The sequence below is a fragment of the Panulirus ornatus genome, chromosome 48 (assembly GCF_036320965.1).
Source record: "Panulirus ornatus isolate Po-2019 chromosome 48, ASM3632096v1, whole genome shotgun sequence".
NCBI classification, from domain to species: Eukaryota; Metazoa; Arthropoda; class Malacostraca; order Decapoda; family Palinuridae; genus Panulirus; species Panulirus ornatus.
Window position 1 is genome coordinate 6,974,303 of NC_092271.1, and position 20,309 is coordinate 6,994,611.

The window sequence follows — 20,309 nt, forward strand, 5'->3', positions numbered from 1 at the left end:
CGTTCCTTGTGCCTTAACTGTGACCGACTCAGTGTTATGTCCTGACGCTTGGCCCTGACAGCCAGCAGCCCGGTCCTGACGACTGCTATGGCAGTCCTGACGCTCTATTGTCCGATGCACTGGTGCTGTCTGACGCACTGGTGCTGTCCTGACGCACTGGTACTGTCCTGACGCTCTGGTGCTGTCCTGAACTCTGGTGCTGTCCTGACGCACTGGTGCTGTCCTGACGCACTGGTACTGTCCTGACGCACTGGTGCTGTCCTGACGCTCTGGTACTATCCTAACGCTTTGATACTGTCCTGACGCACTGGTGCTGTTCTGACTCACTGGTGCTGACCTGACGCTCTGGTACTGTCCTGACGCTCTGGTGCTGTCCTGACGCACTGGTGCTGTCCTGACGCACTGGTGCTGTCCTGACGCTCTGGTACTGTCCTGACGCACTGGTGCTGTCCTGACGCACTGGTGCTGACCTGACGCTCTGGTACTGTCCTGACGCTCTGGTGCTGTCCTGACGCTCTGGTACTATCCTAACGCTTTGATACTGTCCTGACGCACTGGTGCTGACTTGACGCTTTGATACTGTCGTGACGCTCTGGTGCTGTCCTGACGCACTGATACTGTCCTGACGCTCTGGTGTTGTCCTGACGCTCTGGTGTTGTCCTGACGCTCTGGTGTTGTCCTGACGCTCTGGTGTTGTCCTGATGCTCTGTTGCTGTCCTGATGCTCAGGTACTAACCTGACGCTCTGGTGTTGTCCTGACGCTCTGGTACTATCCTAACGCTTTGATACTGTCCTGACGCACTGGTGCTGACCTGACCCACTGGCGCTGTCCTGACGCTCAGGTACTAACCTGATGCTCTGGTGCTGTCCTGACGCTCTGGTGCTGTCCTGACGTCCTGGGACTATCCTGACCTTCTGACGCTCAGGTGCTGTCCTCACACTCAGGTACTTTCCTGACGCTCTGGTGCTGTTCTGATGCTCAGGTACTGTCATGACGCTGTGGTGCTGTCCTGACGTTCTGCTATAGTCCTGACCTCCTGACGCTCTGGTACTGCCCTAGCGCTCTGGTAATCTGTTGACTCTGGTACTGTCCTGACGCTCTGGTACTGTCCTGACACTCTGGTACTGTCCTGACGCTCAGGGCAATAGCAGGCGTCAGTTCTGACTCACAGGTACTGTCCTAACGCATAGGGCAGTAGTAGGCGTCAGTCCTGACTCTCATGCACTGTCCTGACGCTCAGGGCAGCAGCAGCTGTCAGTTCGGACTCTCAGGTACCGTCCTGACGCTCAGGGCAGCAGCAGGCGTCAGTTCGGACTCTCAGGTACCGTCCTGACGCTCAGGGCAGCAGCAGGCGTCAGTCATGGTTTCCCTAAAAGCGTCTGGGGTGATGAGGGCTCAGATGTCAGTCTCCATAGTGGGAAGCCTTTGCTTGTGAACCTGAGGAAAGTTATATTATTTGTGAGAGACAACAGTGAAATGTTGTGGAATGAGATGAATCAGAGACAGCATGATAACACTGATGGCGTTCTCATATCTGATCAAGACATGAGAATAGTGGCAGTGTGCTGACATCTGATCAAAGATTGATAACAACAGTGGCAGTGTGCTGACATCTGATCAAATCATGATAACAGTGGCAGTGTACTAACATCTAATCATAGCATTATAACAACAGTGGCAGTGTGCTGACATCTGATCATAGATTGATAACAACGGTGGCAGTGTGCTGACATCTGATCAAATCATGATAACAGTGGCAGTGTACTAACATCTAATCATAGCATTATAACAACAGTGGCAGTGTGCTGACATCTGATCATAGATTGATAACAACGGTGGCAGTGTGCTGACATCTGATCAAATCATGATAACAGTGGCAGTGTACTAACATCTAATCATAGCATACAACAACAGTGGCAGTGTGCTGACATATGATCATATCATGATAACAACAGTGGCAGTGTACTGACATCTGACCATAGCATGATAACAACAGTGGCAGTGTAATGACATCTGATCATGACATGATAATAGTGGGAGTGTGCTGACATCTGATCACAGCATGATAACAACAAGGGCAGTGTGCTGACATGTGATCATAACATGATAACAACAGTGGCAGTGTGCTGTTATCTAATCATAGCATGATAACAACAGTGGCAATGTGATGACATCTGATCATAGCATGAAAACAACAGAGGCAATATAATGACATCTGATCATGACATGATAATAGTGGCAGTGTACTAACATCTGATCACAGTATGATAACAACAGTGGCAGTGTGCTGACATCTGATCATAGCATGACAACAATAGTGGCAGTGCGCTGACATCTGATCATAGCATGATAACAACAGTTGCAGTGTACGGACATCTGACCATAGCATGATAACAACATTGGCAATGTAATGACATCTGATCATGACATGATAATAGTGGCAGTGTGCTGAAAGCTGATCACAACATGATAACAACAGTGGCAGTGTGCTGACATCTGATCATAGCATGATAACAACAGTGGCAATGTAAACACATCTGATTATGACATGACAATAGTGGCAGTGTGCTGACATCTGATCACAACATGATAACAACAGTGGCAGTGTACTGAAATCTGATCATAGCATGATAACAACAGTGGTAGTGTGCTGACTTCTGATCATAGCAAGATAACAACAGTGACAGTGTATTCACATCTGATCACATCATGATAAAAACAATGGCAGTGCGCTGATATCTGATCATATCATGATAACAACAATGGCAGAGAACTGAAATCTGATCATGACATGATAATACTGGCAATGTGCTGACATCTGATCAGAGCATCATAAAAATAGTGGAAGTGTGCAGACATCTGATCATAGCATGATAACAACAGTGGCAGTGCAATGACATCTGATCATGAAAAGATAATAGTGGCAGTGTGCTGACATCTGATCATGATATGATAATAGTGGCAGTGTGCTGATATATGATCACAGCATGATAACAACAATGACAGTGTACAAACATCAGATCATAGCATGATAACAACAGTGGCAGTGTGCTGACATCTATTCATTGCATGATAACAACGGGGCAGTGTACTGACATCTGACCGTGACATGATTATAGTGGCAGTGTGTTGACATCTGATAATAGCATGATAACAACAAAGGAAGTGTGCTGACATCTGATCATACCATGATAACAACATTGGCAGTGTGCTGACATCTGATCATGACATGATAATAGTGGCAGTGTGCTGACATCAGATCATAGCATGATAACAACAGTGGCAGTGTAATGACATCTGATCATGACAGGATAATAGTGGGAGTGTGCTGACATCTGATAATAGCATGATAACAACAAAGGAAGTGTGCTGACATCTGATCATACCATGATAACATTGGCAGTGTACTGACATCTGATCATGACATGATAATAGTGGCAGTGTGCTGACATCAGATCATAGCATGATAACAACAGTGGCAGTGTAATTACATCTGATCATGACATGATATTAGTGGGAGTGTGCTGACATCTGATCATAACATGATAACAACAAAGGAAGTGTGCTGACGTCTGATCACGACATGATAATAGTAGCAGTGTGCTGACATCTGATCATAGAATGATAACAACAGTGGCAGTGTGCTGACATCTGATCATAGCATGATAACAGTGGCAGTGTGCTGACATCTGATCATAACATGATAACAACAGTGGCAGTGTGCTGACATCTGATCATAGATTGAAAACAACAGTGGCAGTGTACTGATAACTGGTCATAGCATGATAACAACAGTGGAAGTGTGTGACATCTGATTATAGCATGATAACAACAGTGGCAGTGTGCTGATATCTGATCATGACATGATAATAGTGGAAATGTGCTGACATCTGACCTTGCATGATAACAGCAGTGGCAGTGTGCTGCCATCTGATCATAACATGATGACAACAGTGGCATGTGCTGGCATCTGATCATAACATAATAACAACAGTGACAGTGTGCTGACATCTGAATATAAAATGATAACAACAGTGGCAGTGTACTGATCATAACATCATATCAACAGAGGCAGTGTGCTGACATCTAATCATAACATGATAACAACATAGGCAATGTGCTGACATCTGATCGTAACATGATAACAATAGTGGCAGTGTGCTGACATCTGATCATAGCAACATAACAACAGTAGTAGTGTGCTGAAATCTGGTCATAGCATGATAACAGCAGCGGCAATGAAGTGACATCTGATCATGACATAATAATAGTGGCAGTGTGTTGAATCTGATTATAGAATGATAACAACAAAGGAAGTGTGCCGACATCTGACCATAGCATGATAACAACAGTGGCAGTGTACTGACATCTGATCATGACATGATAATAGTGGCAGTGTGCTGACATCAGATCATAGCAAGATAACAACAGTGGCAGTGTAATGACATCTGATCATGACATGATAATAGTGGAAGTGTGCTGACCTCTGATCATAGCATGATAACAACAAACGAGTGTGCAGACATCTGATAATGACATGATAATAGTGGCAATGTCATGACATCTGACCATAGATTGATAACAACAGTGGCAATGTGCTAGCATCTGATCATAGCATGACAACAGTGGCAGTGTGCTGACATCTGATCATAGCATGATAACAACAGTGGCAGTGTACTGACATGTGATAATAGAATGAACACAACAGCGGCAGTATGCTGATAACTGATCATAGCATGATAACAACATTGGCAGTGTGTGATATCTCACCATAGTATTATAACAACAGTGGCAGTGTACTGACATCTGATCATAGCATGAAAACAGCAGTGGCAGTGTGCTGACATCTGATCATAGCATGATAACAACAGTGGGAGCGTGCTGACATCTGATAATGACATGATAATAGTGGCAGTGTGCTGACATCTGGTCATAGATTGATAACAACAGTGGCAGTGAGCTAGCATCTGATCATAGCATGATAACAACAGTGGTACTGTACTAACATCTCATCATAGCATCATATCAACAGTGGCAGTGTACTAACATCTGATCGTAGCATGAAAACAACAGTAGCAGTGTGCTGATATACGATCATACCACGATAACAACAATGGCAGTGAGCTGATATCTGATCATAGCATGATAACAACAGTGCCAGTATGCTGACATCTGATCATAGCATGAAAACAACAGTGGCAGAGTGCTGACATCTGATCATATCATGATAACAACAGTGGCAATGTAATGACATCTGATCATGATGAGATAATAGTGGCAGTGTGCTGATATCTGATCACAGCATGATAACAACAGTGGCAATGTGCTGAAATCTGATCATAGCACGATAACAACAATGGCAGTGTGCTCATATCTGATCAAAGCATGATAACAACAGTTGCAGTGTACTGACATCCGATAATTGAATGATAACAAAAATGGCAGTGTGCTGACTTCTGATCATAGCAAGATAATAACAGTGACAGTGTGCTGACACCTGATCATAGCATGATAACAACAGTGGCAGTTGTACTAACATCTCGTCATAGCATGAAAACAACAGTAGCAGTGTGCTGATATGTGATCATACCATGGTAACAACAATGGCAGTGAGCTCACATCTGATTATAGCATGATAACAACAGTGCCAGTGTGCTGACATCTGATCATAGCATGATAACAACAGTGGCAGTGTGCTGACATCTAATCATATCATGATAACAACAGTGGGAATGTAATGACATCTGATCATGATGTGATAATAGTGGCAGTGTGCTGACATCTGATCACAGCATGATAACAACAGTGGCAATGCGCTGAAATCTGATCATAGCACGATAACAACAGTGGCAGTGTGCTGATATTTGATTATAGCATGATAACAACAGTTGCAGTGTACTGACATCCGATAAAAGCATGATAAAAATGGCAGTGCGCTGACATCTGATCATAGCATGAAAAGAACATTTGCAGTGTGCTGACATCTCATCATACCATGATAACAACAGTGGCAGTGTGCTGACATCTCATCACAGCATGATAACAACAGTGGCAATGTAATGGCATCCGATCATGACATGATAATAGTGACAGTGTACTCACATCTGATCACAGCATGATAACAACAGCGGCAGTGTGCTGACATCTGATCATAGCATGATAACAACAGTGACAGTGTACTGACATCTTATAGCATGATACCAATAGTGACCATATGCTGATATCTGATCACAGCATGATAAAAACAATGCCAGTGTCCTGACATCTCATCATAGAATGATAACAACAATGGCAGTGTACTGACATCTGATCATGACATAACAATAGTGGCAGTGTGCTGACATCTGATCATAGCATGATAAAAGCAGTGGCAGTGTGCTGACATCTGATAATAGCATGACAACAACAGTGGCAGTGTAATGACATCTGATCAAGACATAATAATAGTGGCAGTGTGCCGACATCTGATCATGACATGATAATAGTGGCAGTGTGCTGACATATGATCACAGCATGATAATAGCAGTGGCAGTGTACTGACATCTGATCATGACATGAATATAGTGGTAGTGTACTGACATCTGATTATAACATGAAAACAACAAAGGAAGTGTGCTGACATCTAGTCATAGCATGATAACAACAGTGGTGTGTAACGTCTGATCACAGCATCATAACACCGGTGGTGGGGTAACATCTGATCCTGGCGTGATATCAATACTCGCGTGCTGACATCTGATCATAGCGTGATAATAGTGGCAGTGTGCTGACATCTGATCATAGTAAGATAACAACAGTGGCAGTGTGCTGACATGAGATTATAGCATGATAACAACAGTGGCAGTGTAATGACATCTGATCATGATATGATTATAGTGGCAGTGTCCTTACATCTGATTATAGCATGATAACAACAAAGGAAGTGTGCTGAAATCTGATCATAGCATGATAAAAACAGTGGCAGTGTACTGACATCTGGTCATGACATGATAATAGCGGCAGTATGATGACATCTGATCATAGCATGATAACAACAGTGGCAGTGTAACGACATCTGATCATGACATGATAATAGTGGCGGTGTGCTGACATCTGATCATAGATTGATAACAACAATGGCAGTGTGATGACATCTGATCATAGCATGATAACTACAAGGGAAGTGTGCTGATATCTTATCATAGCATGATAACAACAGTGGCAGTGTGCTGACATCTGATCATAAAATGAAAAAAACAGTGGCAGTGTACAGATATCTGATCATAACATGATAACAACAGTGGCAGTATGTGATATTTGATCATAGCATGATAATAACTGTGCCAGTGTGCTGACATATGATCATAGCATGATAACAACAGTGGCAGAGTGCTGACATCTGATCATATCATGATAACAACAGTGGCAATGTAATGATATCTGATCATGATGTGATAATAGTGGCAGTGTGCTGATATCTGATCACAGCATGATAACAACAGTGGCAGTGTGCTGACATCGGATCATAGCATGATAACAACAGTGGCAGTGTGCTGACATCTGATCATAGCATGATAACAACAGTGACAGTGCACTGACATTTGATTATAGCATGATAGCAACTGTGGTGTGGTGACATCTGATCCTGGCATGATAACAACAGTGGCGTGTGACGTCTGATCCTGGCATGATAACACTAGTGGTGTGGTGACATCTGATCCTGGCATGATAACACTAGTGGTGTGGTGACATCTGATCCTGGCATGATAACACTAGTGGTGTGGTGACATCTTCCCCTGGCATGATAACACTAGTGGTGCGGTGACATCTGATCCTGGGGATAGGGGATTAAGAATACTTCCCACGTATTCCCTGCGTGTCGTAGAAGGCGACTAAAAGGGGAGGGAGCGGGGGGCTGGAAATCCTCCCCTCTCGTTTTTTTTTTTTTTTTTTTTTTTTTTTCCAAAAGAAGGAGCAGAGAATTGGGCCAGGTGAGGGTATTCCCTCAGAGGCCCAGTCCTCTGTTCTTAATGCTACCTCGCTAACGCGGGAAATGGCGAATAGTTAAAAAAAAAAAAAAAAAAAAAAAAAGCAACAGAGGGAGTGTATTGATATCTGATTATAGCATGAAAACAAAAGTGGCCGTGTGCTGACATCTGATCATAGCATGATAACGACAATAGCATTGTGCTGACATCTGATCATAGCATGATGACATTAGTGGCAGTGTGCTGACATCTGATTATAATAGCATGATAACAACAGTGGCAGTGTTCTGACATCTGATCATAGCATGATAATAACAGTGGCAGTGTGCTGACATTTGACCATAGCATTATAACAACAGTGGCAGTGTGATGACATCTGATCATAGCATGATAACAACAGTGGCGTGTGACGTCTGATCATAGCATGATAACAACTGTGGTGTGGTGACATCTGATCCTGGCATGATAACAACAGTGGCGTGTGACGTCTGATCCTGGCATGATATCACTAGTGGTGTGGTGACATCTGATCCTGGCATGATAACACTAGTGGTGTGGTGACATCTGATCCTGGCATTATAACACTAGTGGTGTGGTGACATCTTCCCCTGGCATGATAACACTAGTGGTGTGGTGACATCTGATCCTGGCATGATAACAACAGTGGCGTGTGACGTCTGATCATAGCATGATAACAACTGTGGTGTGGTGACATCTGATCCTGGCATGATAACAACAGTGGCGTGTGACGTCTGATCCTGGCATGATAACACTAGTGGTGTGGTGACATCTGATCCTGGCATGATAACACTAGTGGTGTGGTGACATTTGAACCTGGCATGATAACATTAATCGTATGGTGACATCTGATCCTGGCATGATAACATTAGTGGTGTGGTGACATCTGATTCTGGCATGATAACACTAGTGGTGTGGTGACATCTGATCCTGGCATGATAACACTAGTGGTGTGGTGACATCTGATCCTGGCATGATAACACTAGTGGTGTGGTGACGTCTGATCCTGGCATGATAACACTAGTGGTGTGGTGACATCTGATCCTGGCATGATAACACTAGTGGTGTGGTGACATCTGATCCTGGCATGATAACACTAGTGGTGTGGTGACATTTGATCCTGGCATGATAACACTAATCGTATGGTGACATCTGATCCTGGCATGATAACACTAGTGGTGTGGTGACATCTGATCCTGGCATGATAACACTAGTGGTGTGGTGACATCTGATCCTGGCATGATAACACTAGTGGTGTGGTGACATCTGATCCTGGCATGATAACACTAGTGGTGTGGTGACATCTGATCCTGGCATGATAACACTAGTGGTGTGGTGACGTCTGATCCTGGCATGATAACACTAGTGGTGTGGTGACATCTGATCTGGCTGTCGTGGTGTGACATCTGATCCTGGCATGATAACACTAGTGGTGTGGTGACATCTGATCCTGGCATGATAACACTAGTGGTGTGGTGACATCTGATCCTGGCATGATAACACTAGTGGTGTGGTGACATCTGATCCTGGCATGATAACACTAGTGGTGTGGTGACATCTGATTCTGGCATGATAACACTAGTGGTGTGTGACATCTGATCCTGGCATGATAACACTAGTGGTGTGGTGACATCTGATCCTGGCATGATAACACTAGTGGTGTGGTGACGTCTGATCCTGGCATGATAACACTAGTGGTGTGGTGATATCTGATCCTGGCATGATAACACTAGTGGTGTGGTGACGTCTGATCCTGGCATGATAACACTAGTGGTGTGGTGACATCTGATCCTGGCATGATAACACTAGTGGTGTGGTGACGTCTGATCCTGGCATGATAACACTAGTGGTGTGGTGACATCTGATCCTGGCATGATAACACTAGTGGTGTGGTGACATTTGCTTCTGGCATGATAACACTAATAGTATGGTGATATCTGATCCTGGCATGATAACTAGCAGTATCCCAACTATCACTACTAAGCCCTAACAGTATCCCAACCAACACTGACGGACCTTAACAGTATCCCAACTATCAATGATAATCCCTAACAGTATCCCAGCCAACAGTGATAAGCCCTAACAGTATCCCAAGCAACACTAATAAGCAGTAACAGCATCCCAAGCATCAGTGATAGGCCCTAACTGTATCCCAACCATCACTGTTAGGCCCTAAAAGTATCCCAGCATTCACTAAGAGGTCTCAATATTATCCCAGTCACAGAGAGGCCCTAACAATAGTCCAACCGTCACTGAAAGGCCCTAACAGCATCCCAGTCCTCTGAGAGGCCCTAACAGTATCCCAGTACACTGAGAGGCCCTAACAGTATCCCAGTACACTGAGAGGCCCTAACAGTATCCCAGTACACTGAGAGGCCCTAATAGTATCCCAGTACACTGAGAGGCCCTAACAGTATCCCAGTACACTGAGAGGCCCTAACAGTATCCCAGTACACTGAGAGGCCCTAACAGTATCCCAGTACACTGAGAGGCCCTAACAGTATCCCAGTACACTGAGAGGCCCTAACAGTATCCAATACTAGCGAGAAGCCTTAGCAGTATCCCAGTCCAAGGTTTAGGGGGTTGTGGTAAAGTAAAGACCAAGACTGTCGTGTAAGGTTGAGGGAAGGTTGAGGTATATTAAAGAATGGCCCTGTCATGCAAGGTTGAGGGAGGGTTGGGGCACAGGAAAAGAAGACCCCGTCAGGTACGGATGGCGTGGGATAGGGGTATACTAAAGAATTACCTTCATGTAAGGTTCAGGGAAGGTTGAGGTATACTAAGGCAACTGTCATGTAAGGGTGAGGGAGGGTTGGGGGTGCATTATAGAAGGACAGAGTCGTATAAGGATGACGGAGGATATGGGGTACGCAAAAAAAAGGGTACCATGTCAGGTAAGGAGGACGGGTGGTTGGGGCACACAAAAGAATGACCCTATGAAGTAAGGGTGAGGGAAGGTTGTGGTCCACTAAAGAAGGACCCCGTCATGCAAGGTTGAGTGGTGGTTGGGATACACTAAAGAAGGATCCTGTCGTGTAAGTATGAGGGAAGGTTGGGTTGCATTAAAGAAGGACCCTGTCATCTAAAGTTTAGGGAGGGATGGGTTACACTAAAGAGGGACACTCTCATATAATGTGGAGGTGAGGATGTGATACACAAATAAGGACCATGTAGTGTAAGGTATAGGAGGTTTGGGGTAAACTAAAGACAGAAACTGTCATGTAAGGTTGAGGGAGCTTTGGGCTACACTAAACAAGGACCCTGTCATGTACGGTTGAGTGAGGCATGGGGTACACTAAAGATGGGCCCTGTCATGTTGAGGGAGGGTTGTGGTATACTAAAGAAGGACACTGTCATGTAAGGTTGTGAGAGGGTTGGGATACACTGAAGAAAGGCCCTGTCACGTAAGGGTGATGGAAGGTTGTGGTACGCTAAAGGTCTTTGTCATGCAAGAGTGAGGTATGGTTGTCGTACACTAGAGAATAATCCTGGCATGGAAGGTTCAGGGATGCTTGGGGTACACTAAAGGACCCTGTCATGTAAGGTTGAGAAGGAGTTGGGGAACACTAAACAAGGATCTAGTCGTATACGGTTGAGGGGGAGTTGGGGTATACTAAAGAAGGGCTCCGTCATATAAGGTTAAGGGTTTACGATATACAAATGAAGGTCTCATTCATGTAAGGTTAAGAGAGGGTTGCTGTACACTAAAGAAGGATCCTGTTGCGTAAGGCTGAGGGAATACTGGGGTACGTTAAAGAAGGACCCGGTCATGTAAGGTTGAGGAGGGATTGAGGTACATTAAAGACGGAGACGGTCGTATAAGGTTTAGTACTGACTGAGGTATACAAAAAGGAGACTGTCATGGACGACTGAGGCATCACTGGGATGCACGAAAGAAGGACTTTGTCATGTAAGAGTGAGGAAGGGATGGGGCCCACCCACCAAAGAAGGACCCTGTCATGCAAGGTTGAGGGGTGGTTGGGGTTCACTAAAAAAGGATCGTATCATGTAAGGATGAGAGAATGTTAAGGTACACTAAGTAAGGCAACTGTCAGGTAAGGGTGAGGGAAGGTTGGGGTACACTGAAGAAGAGTTCTGTCATGTAAGGTTGAGGGATAGTTGGTGTACACTAAAGACGGATATTGTTATGTAAGGATGAGGGAATGTTGAGGTATACTAAGTAAGGTAACAGTCATGTAAGGGTGAGGGAATGTTGAGGTATACTAAGTAAGGCAACAGTCATGTAAGGGTGAGGGAATGTTGAGGTATACTAAGTAAGGCAACAGTCATGTAAGGGTGAGGGAATGTTGAGGTATACTAAGTAAGGCAACAGTCATGTAAGGGTGAGGGAATGTTGAGGTATACTAAGTAAGGTAACAGTCATGTAAGGGTGAGGGAATGTTGAGGTATACTAAGTAAGGCAACAGTCATGTAAGGGTGAGGGAATGTTGAGGTATACTAAGTAAGGCAACAGTCATGTAAGGGTGAGGGAATGTTGAGGTATACTAAGTAAGGCAACAGTCATGTAAGGGTGAGGGAGGATTGTGGAACATTATAGAAGGACACAGTCGCATAAGTTTGAGGGAGGGTAGGTGTATTCAAAAAAGGGATGACGGGTGGTTGGGGTACACTAAAGAAAGACCCTGTCAAGTAAGGGTGAGGGAGGGTTGGGCTGCATTAAAGAAGGACCCTGTCACCTTAGGTTAGGTTATGGGAGGGATGGGTTACACTAAAGAGGGACACTCTCATATGTAAAGGTGAGGATGTGGTACACAAATAAGGACCCTTTAGTGTAAGGTATAGGGGATTTGGGGTAAACTAAAGACAGAAACTGTCATGTAAGGTTGAGGGAGGGATAGGCTACACTAAACAAGGACCCTGTCATGTATGATTGAGTGAGCTATTGGGTACACTAGAGATAGACCCTGTCATGTTCAGGAAGGGTCGTGGTACACTAAGGAAGGACACTGTTATGTAAGATTAAGGGAGGGTTGTTGGTTGAGGGTGGGATACGGCACAAAAAATGAGACTGTCATGTAAGGATGATCGGAGGTTGAGGTACACTAAAGAAGAAACCTGTCATGTACGGCTGAGGGAAGTTTAGGGTACAATGAAGAATGACCCTGTCATGTAAGGTTGAGGGAGGGTTGGGGTACACTGAAGAAGAACACTGTCATGTAATGATGAGGGAAGGTTCTGGTACACTAAAGAAGGACTCTGTCATATAAGGTTGTGAGAGGGTTGAGATACACTAATGAAGGGCCCTGTCATGTAAGGGTTAAGGGAGGTTGTGGTACACTAAAGAAGGTCTCTGTCATGCAAGATTGAGGTGTGGTTGTCGTAAACTAAAGAATAATCTTGTAAGGTTCAGGGATGCTTGAGGTATACTAAAGGAGGACCCTGTCATGTATGGTTGAGAGGACGTTGGGGTACACTAAAGAAGGGCCTTGCCATATAAGTTGAGGGTTTAGGATATACAAATGAAGGTCTCATTCATGTAAGGTTAAGAGAGGGTTGCTGTACACTAAAGAAGGATCCTGTTGCGTAAGGCTGAGGGAATGCTGGGGTACATTAAAGAAGGACCCGGTCATGTAAGGTTGAGGAGGGATTGAGGTACATTAAAGACGGAGACGGTCGTATAAGGTTTAGTACTGAGTGAGGTATACAAAAAGGAGACTGTCATGGAAGGTTGAGGCATTATTGGGATGCATGAAAAAAGGACCCTGTCATGTAAGGTTGTGTGGGAGTTGGAGCAAACTAAACAGAGAGACTGTCATGAAAAGTTGTTTGACGATTGAGGTACACTAACGGACGTCCCTCTTATATAATGTTGAGGGAAGGCGGGATACACCAAAGAAGAAACCTGTCATGTAAGGATGAGGGAGGGTTTGGGTACACAAAAAAAGAACCCCATCATGTAAGGTTGTGGGAGGGTTGGGGTACACTAAATAAGGACACATTCATGTAAGGTTCAAGGAGGGTTGTGGTACATTACAGAAACAGCCTGTCATGTAGGGCTGAGGGAGGGTTGGGGTACAGTAAGGAAGGACCCTGTCATGTAATGCTGTGGTAAGGTTGCGGTAAACTAAAGAAGGAGACTGATTTGAAAGGGTGAGGAAGGGTTAAGGTACACTAAAAAAGTACCCTGTTATGTAAGTTTGAGGGAGGGTTATGGTGCATTCAAGAAGGACCCTGTCATGTAAGGTTGAGAGAGAGTTGAGATACACTAAGGGGGGACACTGTCATATAAGGATGAGAGAGGGATAGGGTGCACTAAATAAGAACCGTCATATAAGGTTAGGGAGGGTTGGGGTACACTAAAGAAGGACCATATAATGTAAGGTTGAGGGAAGACTGGGGTACATTATACAAGAACCCTGTCATGTAAGGTTAAGAAAGGGATAGGGTACACTAAAGAAGGACACTATGATGTAATGTGGAGTTGAGGATGGGCTACACAGAGAAGGACACTGTCATGTAAGTTTGAGGGAGGGTTGGGCTACACTAAACAAGGACCCTGTCATGTATGGTTGAGTGGGGGTTGGGACCCTGTCATGTAAAGTTGAGGGAGGGTTGTGGTACACAAAATAAGGGGACTGTTATCTAAGGTTGAGGGAGGCTTGGGATACATCTAAAAATGACCCTGTCGTTTAAGGTTGACGAAAGGTATGGGGTACGCAAAAAAGGGTGCCAAGTCAGGCAAGGATGACGGGTGGTTGGGGTACATTAAGGAAGAACCCCGTCAAGTAAGGGTGAGGAGGATAACCCTGTCACTTATGGTTGAGGGGGAGTTGGGGTACCATAAAGAAGGGCCCTTCATATATAGCTAAGGGTTTAGGATACACAAATGAAGGTCTTATTCATGTAAGGTTAAGAAGGTTGCTGTACACTAAAGAGGGATCCTGTTATGTAAGGTTGAGGGAATGTTGGGGTACGTTAAAGAAGGACCCGGTCATGTAAGGTTGAAGGAATTCTTCGGGTACACAAAAGAAGGAGCGTGTCATGTAAGGTTAAGGGAAGGTAGGGGTACACTAAAAGAGACTGTCATGTAAGGTTGAGGGGAGGTTGTGGTACACTAAAGAAGGACCCTGTCATGGAAGGTTGAGGGAGAGTTGGGTACACTAAAAAGAAGGACGCTGTCACGTAAGGTTGAAGGAAAGTTGAGGTACAGTAAAGAAGGACTCTGTCATGTAAGGTTCAGAGAGGGACGGGGTACACTAAAGAAGAACCCTATCATGTAAGGTTAAGGGAAGATTGGGGTACATGAAGAATAGACCCGTCATGTAAGGTTAAGGAAAGGGTTGGGGTACAGTAAAGGACAATGTCATGTAAGGCTGAGGGAGGTTTGTGGTACACTAAAGAAGGGCCTTGTCATGCAAAACTGAGGTGTGGTTGTCGTAAACTAAATAAGAATCCTGTCTTGTAAGTTTAAGAGAGGTTTGGGATACAGTTCAGAAGGAACTGTCATATACGGTTGAGGGGGAGTTGGGGTACACTAAAGATCAGCCCTGTCGTATAAGGTTAAGGGTTTATGATATATAAATGAACGTCCCTGTCAGGTAAAGTAAAGAGAGGGTTGGGATACACTAAAGAAGGATCTGATCACATGAGCTTGAGGGGGGATTCGATTTCACCAAAGACGGAGACTGTTCTATAAGGTTTACTGATCACTCAGGTACACAAAAAAGAAGACTATCATGAAAGGTTGAGGCACTATTGGGATGCACGAAAGAAAACTTTGTCATGTAAGGTTAAGAGAGCCTGAGGGTACACTAAAGAAGGTCCTTGTCGTATAAAGTTAAGGGAAGGCTGGCGTACACTGAAGAAGGGCCCTGTCATGTAAGGTTAGGGGGGCTTTGGTACATTAAAGAATTACCCTCTCATGTAAGGTTAAGGGAGGGTTGGAGTACACAAAAAAGGACCCGTTCATGTAAGGTTGAAAGGGATTGTGGAAAGTAAAGGGAGAGACTGTCAGGAATGATTGTTTGAGGATTGAGGTACAATAAAGGCCGTTCCTGTCATATAAGGTTGAGGGAGGGTTGGGGTACACCAAAGAAGGGCCACTGTTATTTTAGGTTGAAGAAAGGCTGTTACATTAAAGAAGGACGATCTCATGTAAGTTTGAGATAGGGTTGGGGTACAGAAAAAGAGGAAAATCTGCCATATAAGGCTGAGGGAGGGGTGAGGTACACTAAGAAAGGCACATCTCATGTAAGGAGACTGTCATGTAAGATTGAGTTGGAGGTTGGGGAACACTAGAGAAAGACCCTGTCATGTAAGGTTACAGAGTACTTCGGGTGCACTAAAGAAGATTCTTATGTAAGGTTGAGGGCGGAGGTTGGGGTACACTAAATAAAGACTGGGTCATGTAAGGTTGAGCGGGGGGGGACTAGGGTACACTTAAGAAGGACCCTGATGTAAGGATGAGGGGGAGCTGGGGGAAAACGACATAGAGAAAGTGTCATGAAAGGTTGTTTGAGGATTGAGGTACACTAAAGATCGTCCCTGTCATATAAGGTTGAGGGAAGGCTGGGGTACACTAAAGAAGCGGACTATGTAATGTTCAGGGAGGGTTGAGGTACACTAAAGAAGGACCCTGTCATGTAAGTTTGAGAGTGGGGGGGATGGGGTATAAAAAACAAGGAGACTGTCATGTGAGGTTGAGGGAAGGTTGGGTTACACTAAAGATGGACCTCGCCATGTAAGTTTGAGAGAGGGTTGGGATACACTAAAGAATGACCTTGTCATGTAAGGTTCAGTGGCGCTTGGGGATACACTAAAGAAGGACCCTATCATGGAAGGTTGAGGGGTGGCTGGGGTACATTAAAGAAGGAACCTGACATGTAAGGTTGAGGGAGGGCTCGGGGGCACTAAAGAAGGGCCCTGTCATGTAAGACTGAGGGTAGGTTGCGGAACACTAGACAAAGACTCTGTCATGTAAGGTTCAGGGAGGGTTGGTACGCTAAAGAAGGACCCTCTCATTCAAGGCTGAGGGGGAATTGAGGTACACTAAAGATGGGCCCTGTCATGCAAGATTGAGGGTTTAGGATTTACAGATGAAGGTCTCTGTCACGTTAAGTTAAGAGAGGGTTGAGTAACACTCAAGAAGGACCCTTTCATGTAGGGCTGAGGGGGAAGGGGGGAGTTGAAGAAAACTAGATAGAGAAACTGCCATGAAAGGTTGTTTGAGGATTGAGGTACACTAAAGACAGAGACTGACGTAAAAGATTTAGTGATGATTGAGGTATACACAAGAAGATTGTCAGTGAAGGCTGACGAACCATTGAGATGCACCAAAGAAGGACTGTCATCTAAGTTTAAGAGGGGGTGGGGGTACATTAAAGAAGGACCCTGACACATAAGGTAAGGGAGGGTTGAGGTACACTAGAGAACACTGTCATGTACAGTTGAGGGAGGATAGGGGTACACCGAAAAGGGACCCTGCCAGGTAAGGATGACAGTGGGTTGGGGTACACTAAAGAAGGACCCTGTCATGTAAGGCTGAGGGGTGGTTGAGGTACACTAAGGAAGGATACTGTCAAGTAAGGTTGAGGGAGGGTATGGGGTACGCAAACAAGGGACCATGTCAGGTAAGGATGACCGGGGGGGGGGGGTTTACAGTGAAGAATGACCCTGTCATGTAAGGCTGACGGGTGGTTGGGGCACACGAAAGAAGGATGCTGTCATGTACGGCTAAGGGAGAGTTATGGTAAACTGTAGAGGGATCCTCTTATGTAAGGATGAGGAAGGGACTGAGTACAATAATGAGGGATATTGTCACATAATGTGGAGGTGAGGATAGGGTTCTCAAAGAAGGATCCTTTAGTGTAAGGTTTAGGGGGGTTTGGGGTAAAGTAAAGACAGAAACTGTCATGTAAGGTTGTGTGAGGGTTGAGATACACTAAAGAACGTCCCTGGTATATAAGGTTGTGGGGTGGTTGGGGTAAACTAAAGAAGGATCCTGTTATGTAAGGTCGAGGGAGGGTTGTCGTACATCAGAGATGAACTATATTATGTCAGGTTGAAGGGCGTTATGGGCAAAGTAAAAAATCGGAATGCGATCCTGCAAGTTTATAAATCATTTATGTGAACTTGATAGTAATAAATCATTCATGTGAACTTGATGGTAATAAGTGTTCAAGAGATGGGTAGAAAGTTTTCTTATATACTACACTGAGTACATGTAGGAAGAGAGATACACACACCTTATACGTGAAGGATCCACCGACGCAGCAAAAGATGAACATAAGGAAGACCTCCACGAGGGTCAGTATGATGCCTGCCGTCATGAAGACATTATCTTGGTCGTAGTTATGCTGGTCCCAGATCTGGTGGTAGTAGCGAGATTTTTCTACGATCCATCCAGTCAGGAAGTATCCGTTCACCACCAGCACCGCCACAGCCTTCAACAGCCACAACCACGCCAACCACGGCTGGTACTGTCAAGGGTTAGAGGCTGTCAGTTATTCATGGTAACATTAAGTATAACTAGACACATTCAGGCACAATAAGAGGTAGTAAGGCACTATAAGGGACTGTCAGGCACCATATGGGACACTCAGACACAATATGAGACAATCAGCCACCATGAGGGACAGTTAGGTACCTTAAAGAGACAATTAAGCATTAAAAGGGACAGTCAGGTACCATAAGGAACAGTCAGACACTATAAGGGTCAGACAAGCAACATGAGGAACAGTCAGGCACTATAAAGGACAGTCAGGCACCATAAGAGACAGTCAAGCACAATGAGGGACAGTCAGGCACTATAAAGGACAGTCAGGCACCATAAGAGACAGTCAAGCACAATGAGGGACAGTCAGGCACTATAAAGGACAGTCAGGCACCATAAGAGACAGTCAATCACAATGAGGGACAGTCAGGCACCATAAGAGACAGTCAATCACAATGAGGGACAGTCAGGCACTATAAAGGACAGTCAGGCACAATAAGGTACAGTCAAGCACAATGAGGGACAGTCAGGCACTATAAAGGACAGTCAGGCACCATAAGAGACAGTCAGGCACCATGAGGGACAGTCAGGCACTATAAAGGACAGTCAGGCACAATAAGGTACAGTCAAGCACAATGAGGGACAGTCAGGCACTATAAAGGACAGTCAGGCACCATAAGAGACAGTCAATCACAATGAGGGACAGTCAGGCACTATAAAGGACAGTCAGGCACCATAAGAGACAGTCAATCACAATGAGGGACAGTCAGGCACTATAAAGGACAGTCAGGCACCATAAGAGACAGTCAATCACAATGAGGGACAGTCAGGCACTATAAAGGACAGTCAGGCACAATAAGGTACAGTCAGGCACCTTATGAAATTTCACAATCAGACACATCATAAGAAACAGTCAAACATAATAAGGGACAATCAGTCACTATAAGGTCAGGTCAGGTACCACAATAAAAGTAAAAAACACCATAAGGAACATTCAGGTAAAATAAGGAACTGTCAGGTACCATGAAAGACAGGCAGGCACCATCAGGGAGAGTCAGGCACTATAACGGACAGTTAGGCACCACATCACACCAGTGGATCTCAGAGGTGGTATTCGACAAAGTCTTCCATGCTTGTTGTGCCAGGAAGATTTTCTTTTGTTTCCGAATGTCCATATGGAACCATACCTTCTAGAATGTTCCTGGTATATGATGATGATATACTTTTCCCGTCTGCGCTCCTGACTGTTTAGCCTCAGAGATTTCAACCTTACTCAGTAATTTGGCTGTTTTACCACATTATGGCCTGTGAAAGTTTCTGAACACTTTCTAACTACAATATCACCCGCCTCGTAGGGTAATATTTGAACGAAACAATATTCAGCCCGTAAAAGGTATTATCGCCCAAATGATGTCATTGGTTTTTCCTTCCCTTGCCTTGAAGGTCCGCAGGATCCACCCTGCCATCCTTCGTCATGAGACAACCGTTGATTTGTTGAATTCGCTGAAGGTTGGGTCGATCCACATTACTGCTTCGAGATCTTGCATATTATTCAGCTGGTTTATGATAATGTTTGTGTCTGTCAGGTATTCTCTGTTGTTTTTTATCTCTTCATTTTCCCCACACCGAAGGAAATGAAACAAACCCCCAGTGAAAACCATGTAGTGATGCGAGTTGCATAAATATTCTTGTATCATCTGCAAAGGAAGGAATGAAACTGTGCCTCATGTTTAAGTCCACGTCAGATATAAGAATGAGGAACAACAGAGGTGCAATTACAGCTCCTTGGGGCACCGTGGAGGGACTGGATATATCCATCTCCTAATTTTTCCGGTTATTCCAATCTTTCGCATTTCTTGGACTATAATAC

General features: G+C 44.7%; 1 protein-coding gene across 1 annotated transcript in view; it reads right to left on the reverse strand.

Annotated features, from left to right (window-relative positions):
- Positions 1-301: 301 nt before the first annotated feature.
- LOC139764064 (uncharacterized) overlaps positions 302-20,309 on the reverse strand; it is a 180,093-nt gene continuing 160,085 nt past the window's right edge. Inside the window, exons 5-6 of the mRNA XM_071690519.1 lie at positions 18,192-18,425; positions 302-1,438 (exon numbers count right to left, since the gene is read on the reverse strand). Of these exons, the coding sequence (XP_071546620.1) occupies positions 1,397-1,438; positions 18,192-18,425 (276 nt within the window). The 3' untranslated portion in view covers positions 302-1,396. The remainder of the gene's footprint in view (positions 1,439-18,191; positions 18,426-20,309) is intronic.